This window comes from Podarcis pityusensis (assembly GCF_964106645.2).
Source record: "Podarcis pityusensis genome assembly, chromosome: 1".
Taxonomy (NCBI): domain Eukaryota; kingdom Metazoa; phylum Chordata; class Lepidosauria; order Squamata; family Lacertidae; genus Podarcis; species Podarcis pityusensis.
The window spans coordinates 8,606,954-8,628,131 of NC_138028.1; the positions used below are offsets into that span (position 1 = coordinate 8,606,954).

Consider the following 21,178-nt stretch of genomic DNA (forward strand, 5'->3'; position numbering starts at 1 on the left):
CACTGTTAGAAGTAGCTGACAACCTCTCCCCCACTTGGCAATGCTTTAATAATGGGGGAAGGTGGGTGGGAGGAACAAAGGGTGTGTTGCATCAGCAGAACAACTAGGCAACATCGCTGCTTAGCTCAAGCTCAGCAAGGGTTCAATGGATGGAACATTTAAACCATTTGGTTGCCAGTTAAAAGAGCAGTTAAACCATCATTCTGGGTTCAAGTACAGGAAGCCCCCAGCTTACTCAGGGGTAACGGATTGTTCCTAAAACCAAAATTGCATAAAGTCAAAACACATTGGGTGCAAAGAGAGGTGGGATCGCTGAAGGCTTTTTTCCTGGATGCCCACCCTATTTCTGTCCCCTTCTTATTTTATTGCCAAGCACATAAAGCTGAATGCACACAAGATAAATGTGCATAAATTGCAGGCTTGCTGTATTCAGCCCCCCAATTTTTTTTTATATGTTTCAGGGGAGAAGTGGGATGAGAATGCCCCCCAAATTTTGGATTAATATTCAGGGGCAAGGAAAATCCTAAGAATTTTCAAGGGGAGGCCTTATCTGCGCTGGCTGCCAGTTTGCTTCCAGGCACAATTCAATATGCTTGCGTTTGTGTTTAAAACCCTCACCGAGTGCTATTTTTCTAGAAAAAGAGGTGCCGGAATTCACAATGAATGCCTCCTTCTTCAGCTGCAATGGCACCCACCTGAGACATGTCAGAACTGAGCTCTGGCATGTTTTGGCTGAAAAAAAAGCCCTGCGCCTAACCAATTAGGTCCTAAATATCTGGACGTGGAAGCAATCTTCCATTCCCACCAACCTTCTTCGACATTAAGATGGGCAAAGCGGGCTTCTCTTGGTGCTTTTATCATGCACAGGCGTACAGGAAACGGTGGCCCAGGGCAGGGGTGAGAAAGCCCGTGGGCCAACTTTGACATAACAGCTTATGATGATGCTTGATTGGCAGGTGCATTGGAAGGGACCCAACGGATCATCTAGACCAACCCTCTGCCATGCATAAAATACAGTTTCCCACCTGCAGCGGGGGATTGCAGGCACAGATATTCTAAAAGCAAAATAAAAGACAAGCTTTCAAGATAAAGAAATCCTACCAATGCACTTCTTTTTCACTCTCTCCAACTCGTTCTCCCTTCTCGCCGAGAGCGCAAGTGGCGAGCCGAGCTTTGCCAGCTGGTAAGCCATCTCCTCGCCGATTCCGCTGGAGGCTCCCGTCACCCAGACAACTTTCCCAGGCAGCTCCTTTTCTGTCGGAAGGAAGGAATGCAGTAATTTAGAGGGGTGTCTTTTCACCAGGGCAACTTTGGTTAGTGAATTTTTGTGTGCATGCACCCACCCCTATACAGTCATACCTCGGGTTACAGATGCTTCAGGTTGCATTTTTGCGGGTTGTGGACCGCCAAAACCCAGAAGTACTTACTTCCGGGTTTCGGCAGTCGCGCATACGCAGAAGCGCTAGATCGCGCTTTGGCATGCGCAGAAGCGCCAAATCGCAACCTGCGCATGCGCAGACATGCAGCTGTGGATTGCAAACGTGCATGCTGCACGGATCACGTTCACAACCCGAGCGTCCACTGTATATAAATGGGGGTGGGTGCATACACACAAAAATTCACTATATATATATATCTATATATCTATCTATATATATATATATATATATATATATATATACTCGTCCCAGTATACCTAAAGGAGAATCTCTACCCACATTGTTCGGCCCGGATACTGAGGTCCTCCTCTGAGGGCCTTCTGGTGGTTCCCTCACTGAGAGAAGTGAGCTTACAGGGAACCAGGAAGAGGGCCTTCTCAGTGGTGGCATCCGTGCTGTAGAACGCCCTCCCATCAGATGTCAAGGAAATAAACAGCTACCCGACTTTTAGAAGACATCAGCCCTGCTTAGGGAAGTTTTTAATGTTTAATGCTGTATTGTGTTTTTTAATGTTCTGTTGAAAGCCTCCCAGAGTGGCTGGGAAATCCAGTCAGATGGGCAGGGTAGAAATAAATTGTTATTGTTATTGTTTAAAAATAATATCAACACATTTCAGCAACATATTAAAGAAATAAAATGCAAATAATACAATTAAATGAAAAAAGAAACACACACACACACACACACACACACACACACACAAAGATACAAATTTAGATCATTGCACTCACTATCCCTAGGAAGAATACTAATAAATATTGAGGTTGGAAGGTAGCAACACAGAATCATAGATTTGTAGAGTTGGAAGGGACCCCGAGGGTCATCTAGTCCAACCCCCTGCAATGCAGGAATCTCAGATGAAGCATCCATGACAGATGGCCATCCAACCTCTGCTTAAAAACCTCCAAGGAAGGAGAGTCCACCACCTCTCATGGGAGTCTGTTCCACTGCCAAACAGCTTTTACTGTCAGAAAGTCCTTCCTCGTGTTTAGTTGGAATCTCTTTTCTTGTAACTTGAATCGGTTGATTCAGGTACAGGCTGGTTTTTTTGGCAGGCAGCAAGTGTATGTTTTTGCTAAGGCAGTTTTGTTCTTAAGGGCAAACTCCCTAGGAGTAGCCCTTGCTAGACTGGTTTAGGAAAAACAACAAGGAGTCTTGTGACTTAAGAGATTTATTATATAAATCAGTTTCCATGGGCTACTGTCTACTTCATCTAGACCAGGAGTAGCCAGTGTGGACAGCCCCATCCAGCAGGGCCAATGGCCAAGGATTATGGGTGTTGTAGTCAAAAGGATGATGGGCTTTGTAGTCAAGCAACATCTGAAGGGCACTATGTCAGTTAAACCACAGAGCCTAGGACTTGCCGATCAGAAAGTCAGCGGTTCGAATCCCTGCGACGGGGTGAGCTCCCGTTGCTCGGCCCCTGCTCCTGCCAACCTAGCAGTTCGAAAGCACGTCAAAGTGCAAGTAGATAAATAGGTACCACTCCGGCGGGAAGGTAAACGGCGTTTCCGTGCGCTGCTCTGGTTCGCCAGAAGCGGCTTAGTCATGCTGGCCACACGACCCGGAAGCTGTACACCGGCTCCCTCGGCCAATAAAGCGAGATGAGCACCGCAACCCCAGAGTCGGTCACGAGTGGACCTAATGGTCAGGGGTCCCTTTACCTTTACTTTATGTCAGTTACCCCTGATCTACACCATAAATGCTTCCACAAGACGTTGCCCATGTGCTGCTGACTTGATGTTGCTGGATGTTACAATCCCTTCAGCCAACATGGCCACTGGTCAGGGATGATGCAAGTTTTAGCTCAGGAACATCTGAGGACATTACACATGGGCTACCCGTGGTTTAAACTGCAACATTTTTTGCCTTTTAAACATGCCACAAACTCTTTTTTTCATTAGCAGGCACACACATGCTTTCCAATTTGAGCTTTTCATTCTTTATAGGGGGATTTCATTCTTTGGGGAATACCTTATAATTTTTTGCTGAAGTGCTGTTTTTCGTATCGTGGCTTCTTAGCTGCCCTGAGATCCCCAGGAAGCCAGCAGGATATGTTTCATTGATAGATAGATAGATAGATAGATAGATAGATAGATAGATATAAATACATGAATGAATGAATAAGGCGGTTTTGGCTAAGCAAGATCCAGTTTATCTGTAGGCAACGGAGGAAAGTCAACTCCACGCAACATAAACTTCTGTGTTCTTGCACAAACTAAGCTCCCTTGTTGCATCAACAGAAAGAACTCTGTGCTCACCAAATTCTCAGAAATTGCAAGCGACAAGGCAAAGGGATTCCTTGCTAAATCGCTTTCTTCATCATGGGCTTCTCTTTAGCAACAGATACCATGTAGGTGTTTGCTCTCTCAATTGTTTCACATAGGTCTGAAGGCAAACGAAACACTGTTTGCAGTCATGGACTGCACTCCAGAGACAAGGAGTCGGCCCACATTTTCCTCACTTACACACACACACACACACCTGCTTGTGACCTAAACCCTTAACCCTGAAGAGAAGACTATAGAACTCATCCCCTTCTAGTATAAAAGGACATTTTGGGGGTTTTTTTACATGGAGGAAGCACTTTTTTTCAAGAGCAATATAGCCTGTGAGGTTCACAGAATCGTAGAGTTGGAAGCCACTCCGGGGGGCATCTAGTCCAACCCCCTTCTATGCAGGAATCTCAGCAAAATTGCGTCCGTCTGAGATCATTTGCAGGAGTGCTGTTGTTGGTTGTTCCCCAAGCTGATGAGGCTCATTTTGCAACAAGAAACAGGGTCTTTAGTGTCATGTCGAACATCCTGCCAATGGAGATTCAGCAGACACCTTCTGTGCCAATTTTTAAATGCCTGCTGAAAATATTTCTATTCTGTCAAGTCCATGATGGCAGTAAATACTACATCCTTCTGCAATGGTTAATGGATGTTTGGTTTTTTACTATTTAATGGCATTTTTATTGCGCAGTTTTATGTTGCTATTGCTGTAAACTGCTTCAATTTTTTTAAAAAATGATGCAGCAGTATACAAATATTTTTTATAAATAAATAAATAGAACGTGCACTCTTTTTAGTTTATGTAAAGAGCAGCTGCAGGAGGGGATCAGGGAGTTCGGAGGAGAAACATAGTTCTCTCTCCCTGCATTTCACGGGAAGCTTCCATTGCCGCCAAAGGGATAGTCCCTGGAAAGGCAAAGAAAGAATTCAAAGAGGCGATGGCAGCTGGGAGAGAAAGGGTTAATTCTTGCCCCTTACTCCCCTGTCCGGGCTGCTGCTTACAAAACAAAAGCTGTGATTATGTGATGTCCTCATTGGCCTTTGGGCAATTAAGATTAGATGCAATTGTATTTGCACAAAGGCCCTTGACACCCAAGCGGAGAAATTTCAAGGTGGAAGAGATGTATTTAGGATACGTTTGAGGATATCTGATGGCCTATTCTGGTGTTTGGGGTGTATGGGGTGTTAGGAAAAGACTAGTACCTCTGGTGGAGGACATATCACGATCTTTTGGGGTATTTTGTCCACCTTTGGTCCCCCTCTTGCACTCAGGTCTCACCTGTGGCTGTCAGAATGCGACAGCGGCCACACCCTAGGAATGGCTCTGACTGGCTGGCTAAACCAGGTGAGGGTAGCCGATGGGCTTCGTTGTTGTTGTTTAGTCGTTTAGTTGTATCCGACTCTTCATGACCCCATGGACCAGAGCACGCCAGGCTCTCCTGTCTTCCACTGCCTCCCGCAGCTTGGTCAAACTCATGCTGGTAGCTTCGAGAACACAATCCAACCATCTCGTCCTCTGTCGTCCCCTTCTCCTTGTGCCCTCCATCTTTCCCAACATCAGGGTCTTTTCCAGGGAGTCTTCTCTTCTCATGAGGTGGCCAAAGTCTTGGAGCCTCAGCTTCAAGGTCTGTCCTTCCAGTGAGCACCCAGGGCTGATTTCTTTAAGAATGGATAGGTTGGATCTTCTTGCAGTCCATGGGACTCTCAAGAGTCTCCTCCAGCACCATAATTCAAAAGCATCAATTCTTCGGCAATCAGCCACCTTTATGGTCCAGCTCTCACTTCACCCAACTGCAATTGCCTATCACCTTTGCTGGAAAGTATTAGTGAAACTGATACACGGCCAATGTAAGCCTGCAGTACAGATCTGAGAGTTGCAATGCAACTGCATTTCAGGACTATTTTGGCAAGAGGATGGGGGTCTAGCCCTGACATTAGGCGGCCCAGCCCTCTGTGGTATTGTTCCCCAGAAGGCCGCAATCTCTCTCTGTCTACAGTTTACAATCCAACCGTCATAAAGGCAAGCATGCTGCAACTGCTTTTTAAAAGCAAAGAGCTCAACAGCCAGCCAGCCATAAGGAGGCTGTTTCTGCAATTGCTCCGTCTGGTTCAGCGCAGATAAGAACAGAGCCCAGAACATCTGGAGGGTGAAAGATTGGGGGAGGCTGGGTTAGACAAATCAGAGGGACATTGTTGGCTATAGGTTACAAGAGCCAATGTAGAAGGAACGTACCCAAGTAATAGATACCAAGACAACACATTCTCCCCTCTGAATGAGGGGCATTTGACTAGATACGAAAAGGCTTTTGATCCAATAGAGACACCCACAAACAAAATGGAAAGTTGGTTTTTTTTTGCTGATTTCCCTATTCTCCGGCATTTTTCCACCCCGCATCAGTTGCAGATGTCAGGAAAGCTACCACCAGGGCCAAGCAGATGCCAGCAAGGTTAATGAATAGAGTCAAGGAAGCTGGTAGAGGTAAGGAACACAAATTGCTGCAGAAATGGCAGTGGATACTAAGGGAGGCAATAAGTAAATTTGAGGAGCACCACTAAACAAACACATTTAATGCATTAGGAAACCCGCTAGGCAGTTGGATCTTTGGACCAAAAGGGAGTTAGAAGGAGACTTCAGAGAACCTGAATGAACTACCGTATTGGCCTGAATAGAAGCTGCACTTTTTTCCCCAAATTCCAACTATGAAAAGTTAAAGTGCGGCTTAAATTCGCGACCTTACAAAAATTGGCTCAGAGTTACAATTCTACCAACCGCAGCAATTTTCAGCCTGTAACCCAATTTTAAGGGAGCGGCTTATATTCAGGTATTGTCTTTTTTTTATTCCCCCCCCCTTGAATTTTAAAGGTGTGGCTTATTTGCAGGCGCGGCTTATATTCGGGCCAACGTGTTATTTGCATCTGTCTTCACAGTGAGAGATGTAGGGCAGATCCCTTACCTATGCTAACTTTCTCAAGAAGAGAGCCTAAGGGACAGAGGCAAAAGGTGATGACGGGAAATTACGTTCTAGGCCTTATTGAGAAATTAAAAAGGAACAAATCATCCACGGAAGGAGTTCTTAACTCAAATGTGGAACTGCTGGTCTTCCAGCAAAAAAGTTGTAACTTGTCCCTAAGATCAGCTTGACACTTGCAGCTGTACTTGTGCGTACAGTTCTGGTCACCATACCTCCAAAAGGATATTGTAGTGTTGGAAAAGCAAAGAGCAACCAAAATAAACTGAGGGGTGTAGCAACTTCCGCCAGTTTACAGCAGCATCTGTGTGAACAGAATCCCAGATCAGATGGCCTTTGGGCTGATTTGGCAGGGTTCTGTCTTATGCCTTTAGCACCAGGCCCTGCAAAATTCCTGCTGGCACCCTATGTGATTCAGAGTGAGGTCTAAGAGCCAGAGTTGGGATTTCCTCTCTGAAAATCTGCGTACATGGGCAAAAATGCATATATAAATCAGCACACGCAGATCTGTGGGCCTGTACCCAACTCTGTCAAATGACTAGGAATGCCCCTGCCTAGACAGGATGCAATTTCTGAGCTACATTCAGCTTGGAGGGTTCTGAGTTGTGCAAGATGGTAGCAGAATTTTCCAGCACGGCAACAGCTGCCAAGAAGCACACATGCAAGCATTTGTCCTTCACAGATGTTTGCAAATTGTCTGGCATACGCTGTTCCTTTGGCTCCAACAATCACTTTTTGTGTTTCCAGATTTCCCCCCTTAGGCTGAAATCCTAACTCCATTTGCCTTTGAGTAACTCACATTGAATGCCATAGGTCTTACTTTTGAGTATGTTTTTCAATAAGGTTAAAACACACACAATAGCAATATAATATTTTACCTTTTTTTACCTATTTAACCCTCCTGGAAAGGAATGGGTTATTATCCCTTAAATGTACATACAACCAATTGATTAAAGGTCCATAAAAACGTGTTTTCTCCATATACATTTTTCTTTCCAGTACTGAGTGTAGATTCATTTTTCGTAGGGGTTGTGACTAAAATAGAAACCACGAGCCAGATTCAACTACTCATTTCCGTTAGCAGAAAACAGAACAAGGACTCCCACTAGGGCAACATGGCTTTCCCCCTCTCCTCCCCCTGCATGCCCCCCTATCTCCCCCAAATCTGCTCTGGAGGATCGGGGAAAACCCCCTAAATAGCTGGGGGGGGGGGAGATTGTTCCATCAGGCAAGCAGAATAGCTTGCGTTGAGAAAGCAATCTCCTTGCAGTGTTTCTCAAACTTGGGTCCCCAGTTTTTGCTGGACTCCAATTCCCATCATCCTTAGCTAGCAGTACCAGTGGTCAGGGATTATGGGAGTTGTAGCCAACAACAGCTGAGGACCCAAGTTTGAGAAAGGCTGCTAGGGCTACGCTGAATTCTACCCCAAGTCCAGGAATGGAGGACAAGTAGTTATTCAGGGTTAGCCATCACCCAAATTTTGGACATTTCTCTTTCACTGCTGGACTCTGTCTTTATAAATCCATAAAAAAATCCTTCCAGTAGCTACTGGAAGGATTTTTTCCAGTAGCTACTGGAAGGTTTTTTTTTGTTTTTTTTTGTTTTGTTTTGTTTTGTTTTTTGACTATGGCAGACCAACACGGCTACCTATCTGTTTATAAATCCATGTTGTTGAATACAGTGGTACCTCTAGTTAAGAACTTAATTCGTTCCGGAGGTCCGTTCTTAACCTGAAACTGTTCTTAACCTGAAGCACCACTTTAGCTAATGGGGCCTCCCACTGCTGCTGCCACGTGATTTCTGTTCTTATCCTGAAGCAAAGTTCTTAACCCAAGATACTATTTCTGGGTTAGCGGAGTCTGTAACCTGAAGCGACTGTAACCCAAGGTACCACTGTACAGTGAACAAACTGCGTCAGAGCTGGGGAACCAATGGCCCTCCAGATATTAGCTGGGCTACAATTCCCATCGTTCCTGACCACTGGCTATGTGGGTTGGGGCTGATGGGAGTTGGAGTTCAGCAACATCCAGGTGACACCAAGTTCCCCTACCCCTGAACTACATGGTGGAAGCAGCTACTCTGCTGCGGAATGGTTTGTTTTGTTTTTAAGATACACACGTATGCACACAGGATGAATGCACAAAGCCTTCTAATTTAGGACAGTGGGGCTTAATTCTGAGTAAGCCATGTATTGAATCAGGCTATGGGGTGGTTTGATTTCACAGAAACACACTTCACCACTCACATAGCTCAGCCAGTTGAGCATGAGACTCTTAATCTCAGGGTTGTGGGTTCGAGTCTCGCTTTGGGCAAAAAGATACCTGCATCTCAGGGGGTTGGACTAGATGACCCCCATAGGACCAAATTTACCCCCGTGGTCCCTTCACCTGACGTGATTCACCTGACGGCAAGCTAAAACTCACAGGCCTATCCCAAAACTTGATCTCACACTATGAAACCAAACCCTTTCCAATCCTGTGGCTGCGCCAATTGTTTCATCTGTCGCTGGTTGCTGTGCGGAAAAGACTTGCTACCTCAGCCCAAGCTAGGCAAGATTGCAGGTTGTCCAGATTTTTTTAAAGCAGCAAATGCAGCAACTGACAAAGGGTGACTTGGACAGTGTTAGCAGATGTGTGTATAAAGGCATTTCCCTTCAGGGGCAAATCAAAATATAAAATATTTGCCGAATGTGAATAGATATCTTTTCAAAATCAAGTGCCACTGGGAGTTGTTTCTTCTTGTTTTCCAAGGTGTTTCTTATTTAAAAATAAATAAATCTGTGTGATGCAAACAAATTTTTATTGCCCAGTGTTGCCCAGAGTCTTAATTAGTCCTTAACTGCTAAACCACAGTTTCTCTATCATAGCCATTAGGCTTCGTTTCAGTTGCTTTCCAGCTGAAAGGCCACACCTATGTTGCCCCACTTAATCTCAAAAAAATGTGCCTAGAAAATTGCTGTAGGCAGGCCAGCCTTTGCCAAATTAGTTCCCGATTGTACCTCCCACCAGCCCCAGGTAGCAGGGTTTATACCTAGCTGCTGAAAGTTGATGAGTTTGCAAACCAAACCTGCTCCACTCCCTCGCCTACAAGGGAGCAACACTTCTGGGCAGTTGCACATACGGATGCTCACAGGGCACGCATACACGTGAACTTGTAAATCTGTGCTTTGCTACCCAGAGCTTAAAAACAGGTGTCTTTGGAGAGCTTCCCTGCAGAGAGCCGCTGCAAGTGGGCACAGACTGGGGTAGCCATCCTGGTGAGCTCCAGATGTTACCCAACTCCAGCGCGCAAAATCGCTACCCATTGATCATTTTGACCCAGGCCATCCAGGAGGGCACCACGTTGGCTACCCCTGACTCCCAACAGGGCAGCTCTCTGCGTTCAGGGATGGAGAAGTGTTTGGACACGTCCTGCCACGTCCCACACGGAGAGGGGAAGCGAAGAAGGCGAAAGAGGAGGAGCGCAACGCGCGCTCCGGAGAGAGAACCAGAGCGCCGCGGGCCCGGCGCGCCGCTTACCCGGCTTCTTGCCCCACCATTCCGCCGCCCGCACGGTCAAGTCGCTGTCAGCTCGGAGCCAGATGGCGAGCTCGACGATCAGGTAGATCAGGAGGCCGGCCGCCGCCAGGGCGCAAACGAGACCCCAGCACACCATGGCGAGAAAGAGCGCGCGACAGGCAGCCGCCGCCGCCCTTAAGAGGCAGAGGGGACGGGGCCAGGCGAGGAGGGCCGCCCTTCTCTGCCAGCAGGGAGTGTCCGTGGCTCCGGAGAGGCCGCATACAGGGCTGAGCCGTCCCCGGAGGGGTGGAGTTGCCGCGCGCGGTTCTCTCCAACAAAGCGGCTACCGCCCCCTTCGTTGCGCGCGGCATTCTGTGCAGAGGCTGGAGGCGTGGAAGGTTTCCAACTGCCCAGAGAAGGAGCCCTGCTTGGCCTGTTCCTGTGGCTTTCACAACATAGAATCGTAGACTTGGAAGGGATCCCGAGGGTCTTCTAGTCTAGTCCAGACCCCTTGCAAAGCAGGAATTTCAGCTAAAGCACCCATGACGCATGATCATCCAACCTCTGCTTTAAAACTTCCGAGGAAGGAGAGTTCGCCACCTCTCCAGGGAGACCGTTCCACTGCCGAACAGCTCTTGCTGTCAGAAATGTTTTTCTCGCTCTCGGAATATCAGCGCGCGTGTGAGCACCCACTGTTGGAAGATTCAGGATGAAGAAAAGAAAAGGCACCACAAAGCGTTGATGGCCACCCATGACTTATGTTTATGGCTTTTGGCTAGAACAATAAACTTTGTGACTTCCCTATGTTCATATATTGGTAATTTCTAGGGTCTGTGGTGCCAGATGATGCCAGTGTTGTTTTCAACAATTTTAAAGACACTTAAATTGCACCTACAAGCAGCCTTCTGCTGGGCCCCTTCCAGCACTGGCAGTTCTCTGCGCAGAAGAGATGTTCGCTTGCTCTCCCCAAGCTTGCTTTCAGTAGGTTCTCCCTGGAAACTAAAAGTTAATACTGTTAATCGTTAACTCGTTGCATCCAGCACCCTGTTGTTTACTACAACCCTTGGAGGTTGTTTCTCTAGAAGGGTACAGAAAAATTACTCTTGGAGGCCACTGGTTACACTCCTCCACACAACTAGCCAAACTTGTTATTGTGGGTCCAGGCAAAATACTGGCTTTCCAACCACAATTGTCTTGGCTGTAGTTTGCGCCTTTGGTTTCATTCAGTGTTTATTGCTCCCTGCCCCCAAAGAAATTTGAAATACCACCCAAGCTCTTGTCTCACTATAAACTGCTCAGCATAACATGAATGCATTAAAATATAAGGAATTGACAGGAGCAATATTTTCTTTTTGAGATTTTGCTAATTTAAACACCACGGTGTTGTGAAAAAAATGAGTTTGTTATCTTTTTTTGGAAAGATGCATTTGAATTATTTTTTATCCTACCCACCCCTCTCCAAAGCATGAGATATAGTAAAGGTACCCCTGCCCGTACGGGCCAGTCCGTGTCCGACTCTAGGGTTGTGCGCCCATCTCACTTAAGAGGCCGGGGGCCAGCGCTGTCCGGAGACACTTCCGGGTCACGTGGCCAGCGTGACGAAGCTGCTCTGGTGAGCCAGTACCAGCGCAGCACACGGAAACGCCGTTTACCTTCCCGCTATAAAGCGGTACCTATTTATCTACTTGCACTTAGGGGCGCTTTCGAACTGCTAGGTGGGCAGGAGCTGGGACCGAAAGTCGGGAGCTCACCCCGCCGCGGGGATTCGAACCGCCGACCATACGATCGGCAAGTCCTAGGCACTGAGGTTTTACCCACAGCGCCACCCGCGTCCCTGCCAAAATATGAGATATAGAGTATGCATGAGATATAGAGTATGCAAAAGTTATTAAATGACTGAGAGTTCCTGATGAACCAAATAATCTGTGTGCCAATATTTCTCAATGGAAAGATGTGGTTTAAGATAATATTGCTTTCCATAATTGTAATCTGTTGCAGCAACTGGAATTCCACTCAGTAGACCATTGAAATTACTGGTACTAGGATTAAGCAACAGCAAACCAGATGCCTTCACCTGCCCCACATGCAACAACACATGTCTTATAGCAGGCGCTGTAACTTTCATTGTCTTCTGAGGCTGACAGATGCCAACAGCAGTCATGTCCATTCATTTTAATGGTTCTATTCGAATAGGGTCAACACTGGCTCAGACCCAGTATGAGATAAAAGCATGCAGCAAGTTTCAGAAACGAAAGAGTCTTGTGCCACCTTCAAGGCAAACAATTTTTTGATACTGCATTCGTAATCCTTCCTGAACTAGAGCCCACAGCCTAATGCATAAACTCCTATGCCATAATTAAAGCTTAGTTCTTAATGTGCTGCAATGAACGAAAGCAGGAAAATCAGCTTGCCCCCGGAACATCTATAATACAAAAAGGTTTCACGATTTCCACAGGAAGTAGTAGTAGTAGTAAATTAATTATTTGTACCCCACTCATCTGACTGGGCTGCCCCAGCCACTCTGGGTGGTTTCCAACAAATATAAAATCACAATAAAATATCAACCATTAAAACAAGGCTGCCCTCATATTTCTTCTAAAATTCAGATAGATCTGACAGGAGGGTGTTCCACAGGGCAGGCACCACTGCCAAGAAGGCCCTCTGCCTGGTTCCCTGTAACCTCACTTCTCACAGTGAGGGAAGTCCGGGCTGAACGGTGGTGGTGCAGACGCTCCTTTATCTACCAACAGTTGTTGCCTCCTTTCTTGGGAGGCATAGTCCTACACCTACATAATCCTGCAAAGGAGAAATTCCCAACACCTAAAGTAGAACAAGCAACTGGTTTGGCAAACAATAGGATCCAAATTCTGGGTCTTGGCCAATGATGTAGGCGTTGGGGTCATGTTCTGCTGGTTAACTTGTGCGCCCTCTACTGGGCATTCCGTAGCAGAGCACAAAATATTATGCATCCAAGCCATGCATGCGGGAGAGAGGAATCATGAGAGTTTCATTATGTTCTGTGTATCACAAGTTTCCGTGTTTGCCTCGCCAGAAAGTGGCGGTATGGCAGGGAATCTAGCAATTCTAAAGTAACAGTCAGCATGACCTTGACGGAAGGGATAACAGAACCTGTTTTAGCCAGCTGGACTCAGCTTCTGGGTTGATCCAACACCTTATGCCTTTCCTCTCCTGTTACTTCCTAACATATGAATCAAGTCCAGGATGTACACCATATACAATCCTTAAGGTATAGAACCGATTTAATTAAATCCAATGCAGATATATTTCTTCCTTTCTTAATACATTCTTGTACTACACAGGCCTCGAATGTGATTAAGGAAAGGTCCCCGGATTGTCAAGGGACGCGGGTGGCGCTGTGGGTTAAACCACAGAGCCTAGGGCTTGCCGATCAGAAGGTTGGCGGTTCGAATCCCCGCGACAGGGTGAGCTCCCGTTGCTTGGTCCCTGCTCCTGCCGACCTAGCAGTCTGAAAGCACGAAGTGCATGTAGATAAATAGGTACCGCTCCGGCAGGAAGGTAAACGGTGTTTCCATGCGCTGCTCTGGTTCGCCAGAAGCGGCTTAGTCATGCTGGCCACGTGACCCAGAAGCTGTACGCCGGCTCCCTCGGCCAATAAAGCGAGATGAGCGCCGCAATCCCAGAGTCGTCCACGACTGGACCTAATGGTCAGGGATTCCTTTACCTTTACCTTTACCTTTACCTTTACCTTTATCCCGGAATGTCACGGACAATACAGCTGATGAGGTTGGCTAACTATAGGTAGCAGACACAGGCAGGCTGGCCCAGGCAGCTGGGTAGGCAGAACAAGGTTTCCGGATATTTCCTTATTTCGCCCCGAAGGGCTTCCTCAGCTGTTAATAGTTCTAGATAATATAAATATAGGCACTTGATAATACAATGATTACTATTTGACATGTAGAAATTACAAATATAAATCTGTTATATCATGACTAAAAATATAGAATTCATACATTATTAAGCATTATCAAGCATTAGAAGATACAGAGGTTGTGCATACCATCGAAGTGTGTAACGATTAAATAAGCAATGATTCTTGGACGATTTCCCAAGGTGTAGCCGCTGTCACATGCTGGCAGCTTCTAGTAGCCACAGGTGAGAGCTGAGTGCAGGGTGGGGACCAAATGTCAACAAACTAATATTTAGTTATTAGATTTATATACCACCCTTCATCATAAGATCTCAGGATGGTTCACAAAATAAAATACAGAACAAAAACAAGTAAAGAAGTAAAGCAAAACAGCAAAATAATAAGCACCACCTTCCCACAGACAAATTTAAAAAGGTTGTAGAATATTGTTCTGTCAAAGGCCTGGTTGAAGAGGAATGTTTTTGCCTGACGCCTAAAATATATATAATGAAGCTGCCAGGCAAACCTCCCTGGAGGGAGCATTCCATGAACAGGGAGCCACTACAGAGAAGACCTGTTATTGTGCTGCTACCCTCCAGACCTCACATCGAGGAAGCACACGAAGAAGGGCCTCTGATGATGAATGCAGAGTCTGGGATGGTTTATATGGAGAGAGGCAAGTATTGCAGTCCTGAGCCATTTAAGGCTTTATAGGTCAAAACCAGCACTTTGAATTGTGCCTGGAAACTAGAGGATGACGTGTCCCTCACCAGAGATACTAGACTTCCTCTAACATCTGGTACAAAAATAACATAAGTACATGAGATTTTATTTTAATGTGTTGTTGTCATCTTACTGGGTTGTATCCAGCCGTCTTTCTGTGCATTGCATAGAGTTGGACTAGAGGACCCTTTGTGTTATGTACTGAAGTTCTCACCCTGGGCCAGCAGGGGGATACTGTACATAGTTTTCACTCAGGTCCACATATGCAAATAAGGGATTGAAAGTGACTTTCAGTGATTGGGTAGTTACAGAAAGTGGTTACTGTTGCGTTGTAGTGGAGCTCTATATAAGCAGGCTGGCTGAACCCTTCAGTTCAGTTCTGTTCTGGCCTGTGAATAAACAAGAGCTGTTTGAAAAATCGCTGTGTCGTCTGATATGTTCACCCACAATTTAACACTTTGAGTCCTTTCCAACTCTCCAACTATCTCCCCACCCCCAGCAGTCCTCTGTTTGATCCATTCTGGCCAGGGTTGAGATACCCTCTGCTGTAGATTTGAGGGAGCACAGAGGGCTACTAGGGGAAGGAAGGGGCAAGTTCTGTTATGCAAGTGGAACCCTACTCATGTGACACTGGAGCTGTGAGCTGCTGTCTCTTTAAAAAGACAACTGTAACTTCTCCTTCAAGAGCGGGGCAGGGTTTCTGTTGACACTCGGCTCAGATTTTGTTTGAGAAAAACAAAATATATATATAGTCATCTGTTTAGATAAAAATACCATTCGTTCAGCATTTTGTGGTGAGCTTCACTGGTTATCTCTGTACTTGCCCTGAGAATGAACCTATCTGGAGTGGGAGAAATCACCTTGCTTTTGCTGTTCTCAGCTCTCCATGGTCTCATTTAGACATTTATTCCAAGCCCTGCCTGGAGGTGCCTGGGATTGGACTAGGGAACTTCTGCATAGTCCATCCTCATTGATTTGAAACATACTGTGATCTTAAAGTGCCATGTGGAACATCTGCTTTAATTCCTTTAGCAACGCTGCTGTGGAAGCAACTAGAGACAGATTCTAGTCAATAATTTTTTGTAAGATTCAAGTTTTCTATAAACATTTCACAGTTGTGTGTTCCGACATTCTCATCTGCACACACATTGGCTCAAAAATATTTTAATTTGCTCATGAGTCAAAGACAGCATGAAGAACATGCAAAGTCATTTGGCAGCAGCAAATGTTCAGATTTGTGCTGTGAGTGATTGGAAGCTGCAAGAACAGCAGCACACGTCAGTTGGCTCACATCTGCCAGTCAGTTGTGGCCCGAATTGCTGTCAGCTCACTCACTGTGGCCATCAGTATTCAAACAGGTGAGATGAGAGTGGAATCCTGGTCTCACTAAGGCTCCTGAGGTTTTACCAACAAGTCTCTTGTGTTAAAAACTTCCGTTTCATAAGAAGTTCCAAGCCCTTTAAGTGTTTTGCAGTTGGCCCAATGATTTCAACTATGCAAGGAAAACAGTAATGTTAAGAAGCACTGCCCCCCCAAAACCCCCACAGCTTTTGCCTGATGCCTCAAGAGACTCCATTCTAGGAAGCCAGGCACATGTTCTGCAAGCAAGCTGAGTTGCAACAGCACCTAGTAAATGCATTGTCTCCTTTCACTCTAAATCTCTACGGTTCCTCCCTTATCATTTGCAAAATTGAAATAAACAATGCAGTATTCATAATCCTCTGAGAAGTGTCAAACCAAGGTAACCGACATGCCAGTCCTTCATTTCCCCCCTCCTCACAGTGACTGAGTAGTTCTCAGTGGCCTGAAGTTCTTGTCAGAAGAGATGAAGAGATAAATAAATTTCTTATTGAACAACAAAAGCAATATAGGAGACGAACAATAACAGAATAATATAAGTTCAACACTATGAACATTTGATAATGATGTCAAAAGAAAAAAAAATCACGAGCAAATGAAATGGATACAATAATAACTTTATAAATGTATAAAATTACAGCTTCTATTGTACAATGAAAGTGTCGGGGGGGGGAAAGAAAAATTGCAACTATTTACTTCAATGGTCAGCTATCTTCATTTTACAGTGATTGGTTAGTTTCTCTGTGACTCACAGATTTAATAGCATAATGCTGTTTTTAAACTTTTTAAAAATACTGATTATTAATACTTTGTACTGTATTTGATTTTTATTTTGTATGTCATTTTGAGATTTATTTACTTTTTGTGTTTGGGCTCTGTTTGGTGTATTCTTTTATTTTTACCTACACTTTGTATATTGTTTTGAGATTCCTTTATAATATATTTGATTTTTATATTGTATATTGAGATGTGGTTTGTTTGTTTTGTAGTTGATCTCTATTTTGGTAGTCTTTTCTAAGGTACTTGACCTTTCTTTTGCCTAATGTCCTGAAACTATGTTTTACTGGATTTGGTTTTTATTTTCTTTTAGATTGTTTAGAATGTAAAGTGATGAAGAAATTTATGTAATAATAATGACTCCTACTGGAAGTCTCCAGGCAATGGGTGGCAAATTTCTGGAGCTAAGTTTGGTGTAAAGTTGCACCGTTGCCAGAACATGTCAAGCACTAAAGGAGTATAGTACTGACAGGGAACATTTTTCAGCTTGAGGCCACATTCTTGTATGGGCAACTTCCTGAGGGGCACATGTCCATGGTGGGCATTTGTTGTTGTTGTTCAGTCGTGTCTGACTCTTCGTGACCCCACGGACCAGAACACGCCAGGCACTCCTGTCTTCCACTGCCTCCCGCAGTTTGGTCAAACTCATGCTGGTAGCTTCGAGAACACTATCCAACCATCTCGTCCTCTGTCGTCCCCTTCTTGTGCCCTCCATCTTTACCAGCATCAGGGTCTTTTCCAGGGAGTCTTCTCTTCTCATGAGGTCGCCAAAGTATTGGTGCCTCAGCTTCAGGATCTGTCCTTCCAGTGAGCACTCAGGGCTGATTTTCTTCAGAATGGATAGATTGGATCTTCTTGCAGTCCATGGGACTCTCAAGAGTCTCCTCCAGCACCATAATTCAAAAGCATCAATTCTTCGGCGATCAGCCTTCTTTATGGTCCAGCTCTTACTTCCATACGTCACTACTGGGGAAACCATAGCTTTAACTATACGGATCTCCGTTGGCAAGGTGATGTCTCTGCTTTTTAAGATGCCGTCTAGGTTTGTCATAGCCAGAGGTAAAGGGGCACAGCAACAGATGTGACTATTAGTTTTGAAGAGTAGGCTACATTCCAGCAATACAAAAACCAGAGGCTTCACATACACACATCCAGGCATGCAAGAGGCATTTTCAGAATTTAAGCGTCTATTGTTTCCACACCAAAGGACTCGTGAAGGGTTTGGAGCAGAGCTGGTGTGAGGTGTAGCCTGGGAACTGGCCTTTAGGAGAAGGCTTGACCCAGGAAAAGGACCAAGGGCCAGATAGAGATGTCTGGGTAGCTGTATTGATCTCTAGAGCATGAGGTTCCCCACTCCTGAGGTTTAGGATATGGCAGAAAGTCAAGGGGCAGATATATATCTCTCCCCACCCTCTAAGCCAATTTTGACAGGTTTGGGGCCCCACCTACCTATCGATCACTCTACAATTCAATGATTCTGTGATCCAGTTGAAATTCCTGTATTGTAGTGGGTTGGACAAGATGACCTGTGGTGTCCCTTCCAACTCTACAATTCTTTGATTCTATGACTGATAGGTGGACAATCCCACCACCTGTCAAAGCAGACACACAGGGTGGGGGTATGGGAGCGCCCAGCAGGACTTACCCCTGACCACTTGCTGATCAGCTTATACCACCCCATGACATCAGGTGAGTGACAAGTGGAGGTAGTTAGGGGGGCAATGACCTTGTGGGCCAATTCACTGGCTGATCCACAGACTTGAGGTTCCATAGCCTTGGGTTACAATGTCAGTGTGCCTCCTCTGTTGCAGTTGCCCACATTCTGCTCAATAATTTCACCCTATTTTAGCCAATGCATCTGAGAATTTTGCATAAGTATCTGTCATGACTGCAACCAGGGGCGTAGGAAGGGGGGGTGCACCCTGGGTGTCATCCCAGAGGTGGGGTGACAAAATCCTCTCTGGGCAGATCACCGCTGCGCCAGTCACCCCTCGGGCGGATCGCCACCATGCTGATTGAACCCCTAGGTGGATCGCCCCGCCCCCTGGCATGTGCATCGCTCCGGGTGTCCGAGCGACTAGTTCTGCTGTTGACCGCAACACAACTGGCATTGCAACAGCAGCATGGAGCTTATAGGCCCCACAGCCACCAATCTTTTAAAAGATAGCAAACAGATGGTTGTAAAACTCTGTCCTCCTCTTTTGAAGAGTTCTCCAGAGCAGGCAAGTTCGGAAAAGGCACGTCCATAATATTTTCTGTGCTTGGGGACTTCTGAAATCAGAGCCATACATGGCTGTTTTAATGGGAAGGAAACAACATTATTGAACAGCGCTTAATCTCTTTCATATGCATCCACACATAGATACCAGAGGAGATTTGTGTTTTTCTTATGTTTTGGCAATACTAGTATAACTAGTCCTGCCAATAATTTAGGACTGTGGTTGAAACATTCTCCTTTCCCTCTGGAGGAAATGTGCAAGAGCTCGTTCATGTTCTCTGTTGACATACATCCAGAGCTTGGAAGTTCACGATTCAAATCTTACTCCAAATTAGGGACTCACTGGGGCCACGTTCACACCTAACATTCAAAGTACTGTGATACCACTGTAAACCAAAGGCTGCTGTTCTTACAGCAGCCAACCAGATGCCTATCAGAAGCCTGCAAGCAGGACCTGAGTGCAGCAGCAACTCGCTCCTCTTGCAGTTTCCAGCACCTGCTATTTGAAAGCATACAGCCTCTGCCAGTGGAGGTAGAAGAGAGGCATCAGGCAGGGCCGGCCCACCCAAGAGGCAAGGTGAAGCGACCACCTCAGGTAGCAGAATCCAGAAGTGCAGCAAATCCCAATGTAGATCTTCACCATTCACCCTTTGTTCCCTGGCGGCAAGGAAGGATGCCATTTTTCGGTTCATTCACCTCAGGCGCTGAAATGTCTTGGGCCGGCCCTGCTATTAGGGTTGGTAGCCATTAAGATTTGGGCATTATTGGCTGAAACAAAAGATAGACCTTGTCTATAGTTGTGTACACAGCTCCGAAAATCCCTCCCGAGGGAAGTTTGTCTCGGCTCCCCCTATAAATTTTGGTGGATGACAAAATACCCCCCTCAAAGGTTTTTGGCTTCCAACATCTGGATTTAATAGTTGGCTGAAGATGAGCTGCTTATTTGTAGGCATCACTCTGTCTCCTGCAGATGCTTTTTGAATGTTGTTTTATGCTGTGCTGACTTCGGTAATTAGCAATTTTAACTGTTTCATGTGATGACTTTAGTCGCACCTTTTACTATTTACAGGAAAAGTGAGGGGTAAACCTTTTAGATGAACAAACTCAACTTGTGGTCCTCTGGATTTGAGGTACATTAGTTCTCCTACACTAAGGCAAAAAATAAAATTTCACTTGTAGTTAGTGGGGTCTCCTGATACTTTCACATGTACTGTACTGTATATGCCTGTATTATTATTATTTATTCTACCTTCCTGAGCAGTGGTTCTGCTCCTGCTGCTTTTTCTCCTAAATCACTTTCCCTTTTCCTCAGCCTTTTGTATTTCTGCCCTGCCCTGTAGGGATGCTTGTTCTGGTGGAGGTCTGCCGTATTTTAAATCTCCACCCGCACCCCAGGCACAAATATTCCTGTTTTTTCCTCTACCAAAAGCTGTGGAAGAGGCTACAGTAACGTTTTATGGGGGATTTTTGTGTGCAAGCGTGTCCGTTTAGCGAAGAAAACACGACGAACGCGCTGCACCCTCAATCCTGGGTGGGCGGGAAATCGGCGTGTATTATGTAAACAGCAGCGAATGTTTCGGTTGCTATTCCCCCCCCCCCCCGCCATAAATTTATTTCACCAGCCCCAGTAAATACTAATACAAATATTAATACTATTAATAACAGAAGTGTGGTGCGCATGGTGGGCTGCGCCCGCCTGGCCGCTTTCTCTATTTCCAAAGCTTCCCTCAGCCCCGAGAGAAGACGAAGGCCCGCTGAGGGACGAGGGTGATGTAATAACCACCCGGCCTCAGCAAACAACTCCGCCTCGCCTCCCTCCTCAGCCAGCCCCAACATCCGGGCTCTCGCCGCGCGCTGCGCCACAGCCGGCGGTACGAAAGGGAAAAAACGACCAACGACCGTCGAAAGCTGCTACTCAAGGAAACGCGGGCTTGGGGTTGGACGGACGGAGGGGAGAGGCGGGGCAAAAGGCTAGAAATCACGCGCCCATTGGCCGCTCAGGGAGGCAAGCTTGAGCCGGCGTGCGTGCTT

The 21,178-nt window shown here is 45.9% G+C and overlaps 1 protein-coding gene across 1 annotated transcript in view; it reads right to left on the reverse strand.

The window, feature by feature from the left end:
• The window catches only part of DHRS7 (dehydrogenase/reductase 7), a 20,161-nt gene extending 9,782 nt beyond the window's left edge, over positions 1–10,379 (reverse strand). The window contains exons 1-2 of the mRNA XM_080992107.1: positions 10,203–10,379; positions 1,102–1,254 (exon numbers count right to left, since the gene is read on the reverse strand). Of these exons, the coding sequence (XP_080848233.1) occupies positions 1,102–1,254; positions 10,203–10,338 (289 nt within the window). The 5' untranslated portion in view covers positions 10,339–10,379. The remainder of the gene's footprint in view (positions 1–1,101; positions 1,255–10,202) is intronic.
• Positions 10,380–21,178: the final 10,799 nt, after the last annotated feature.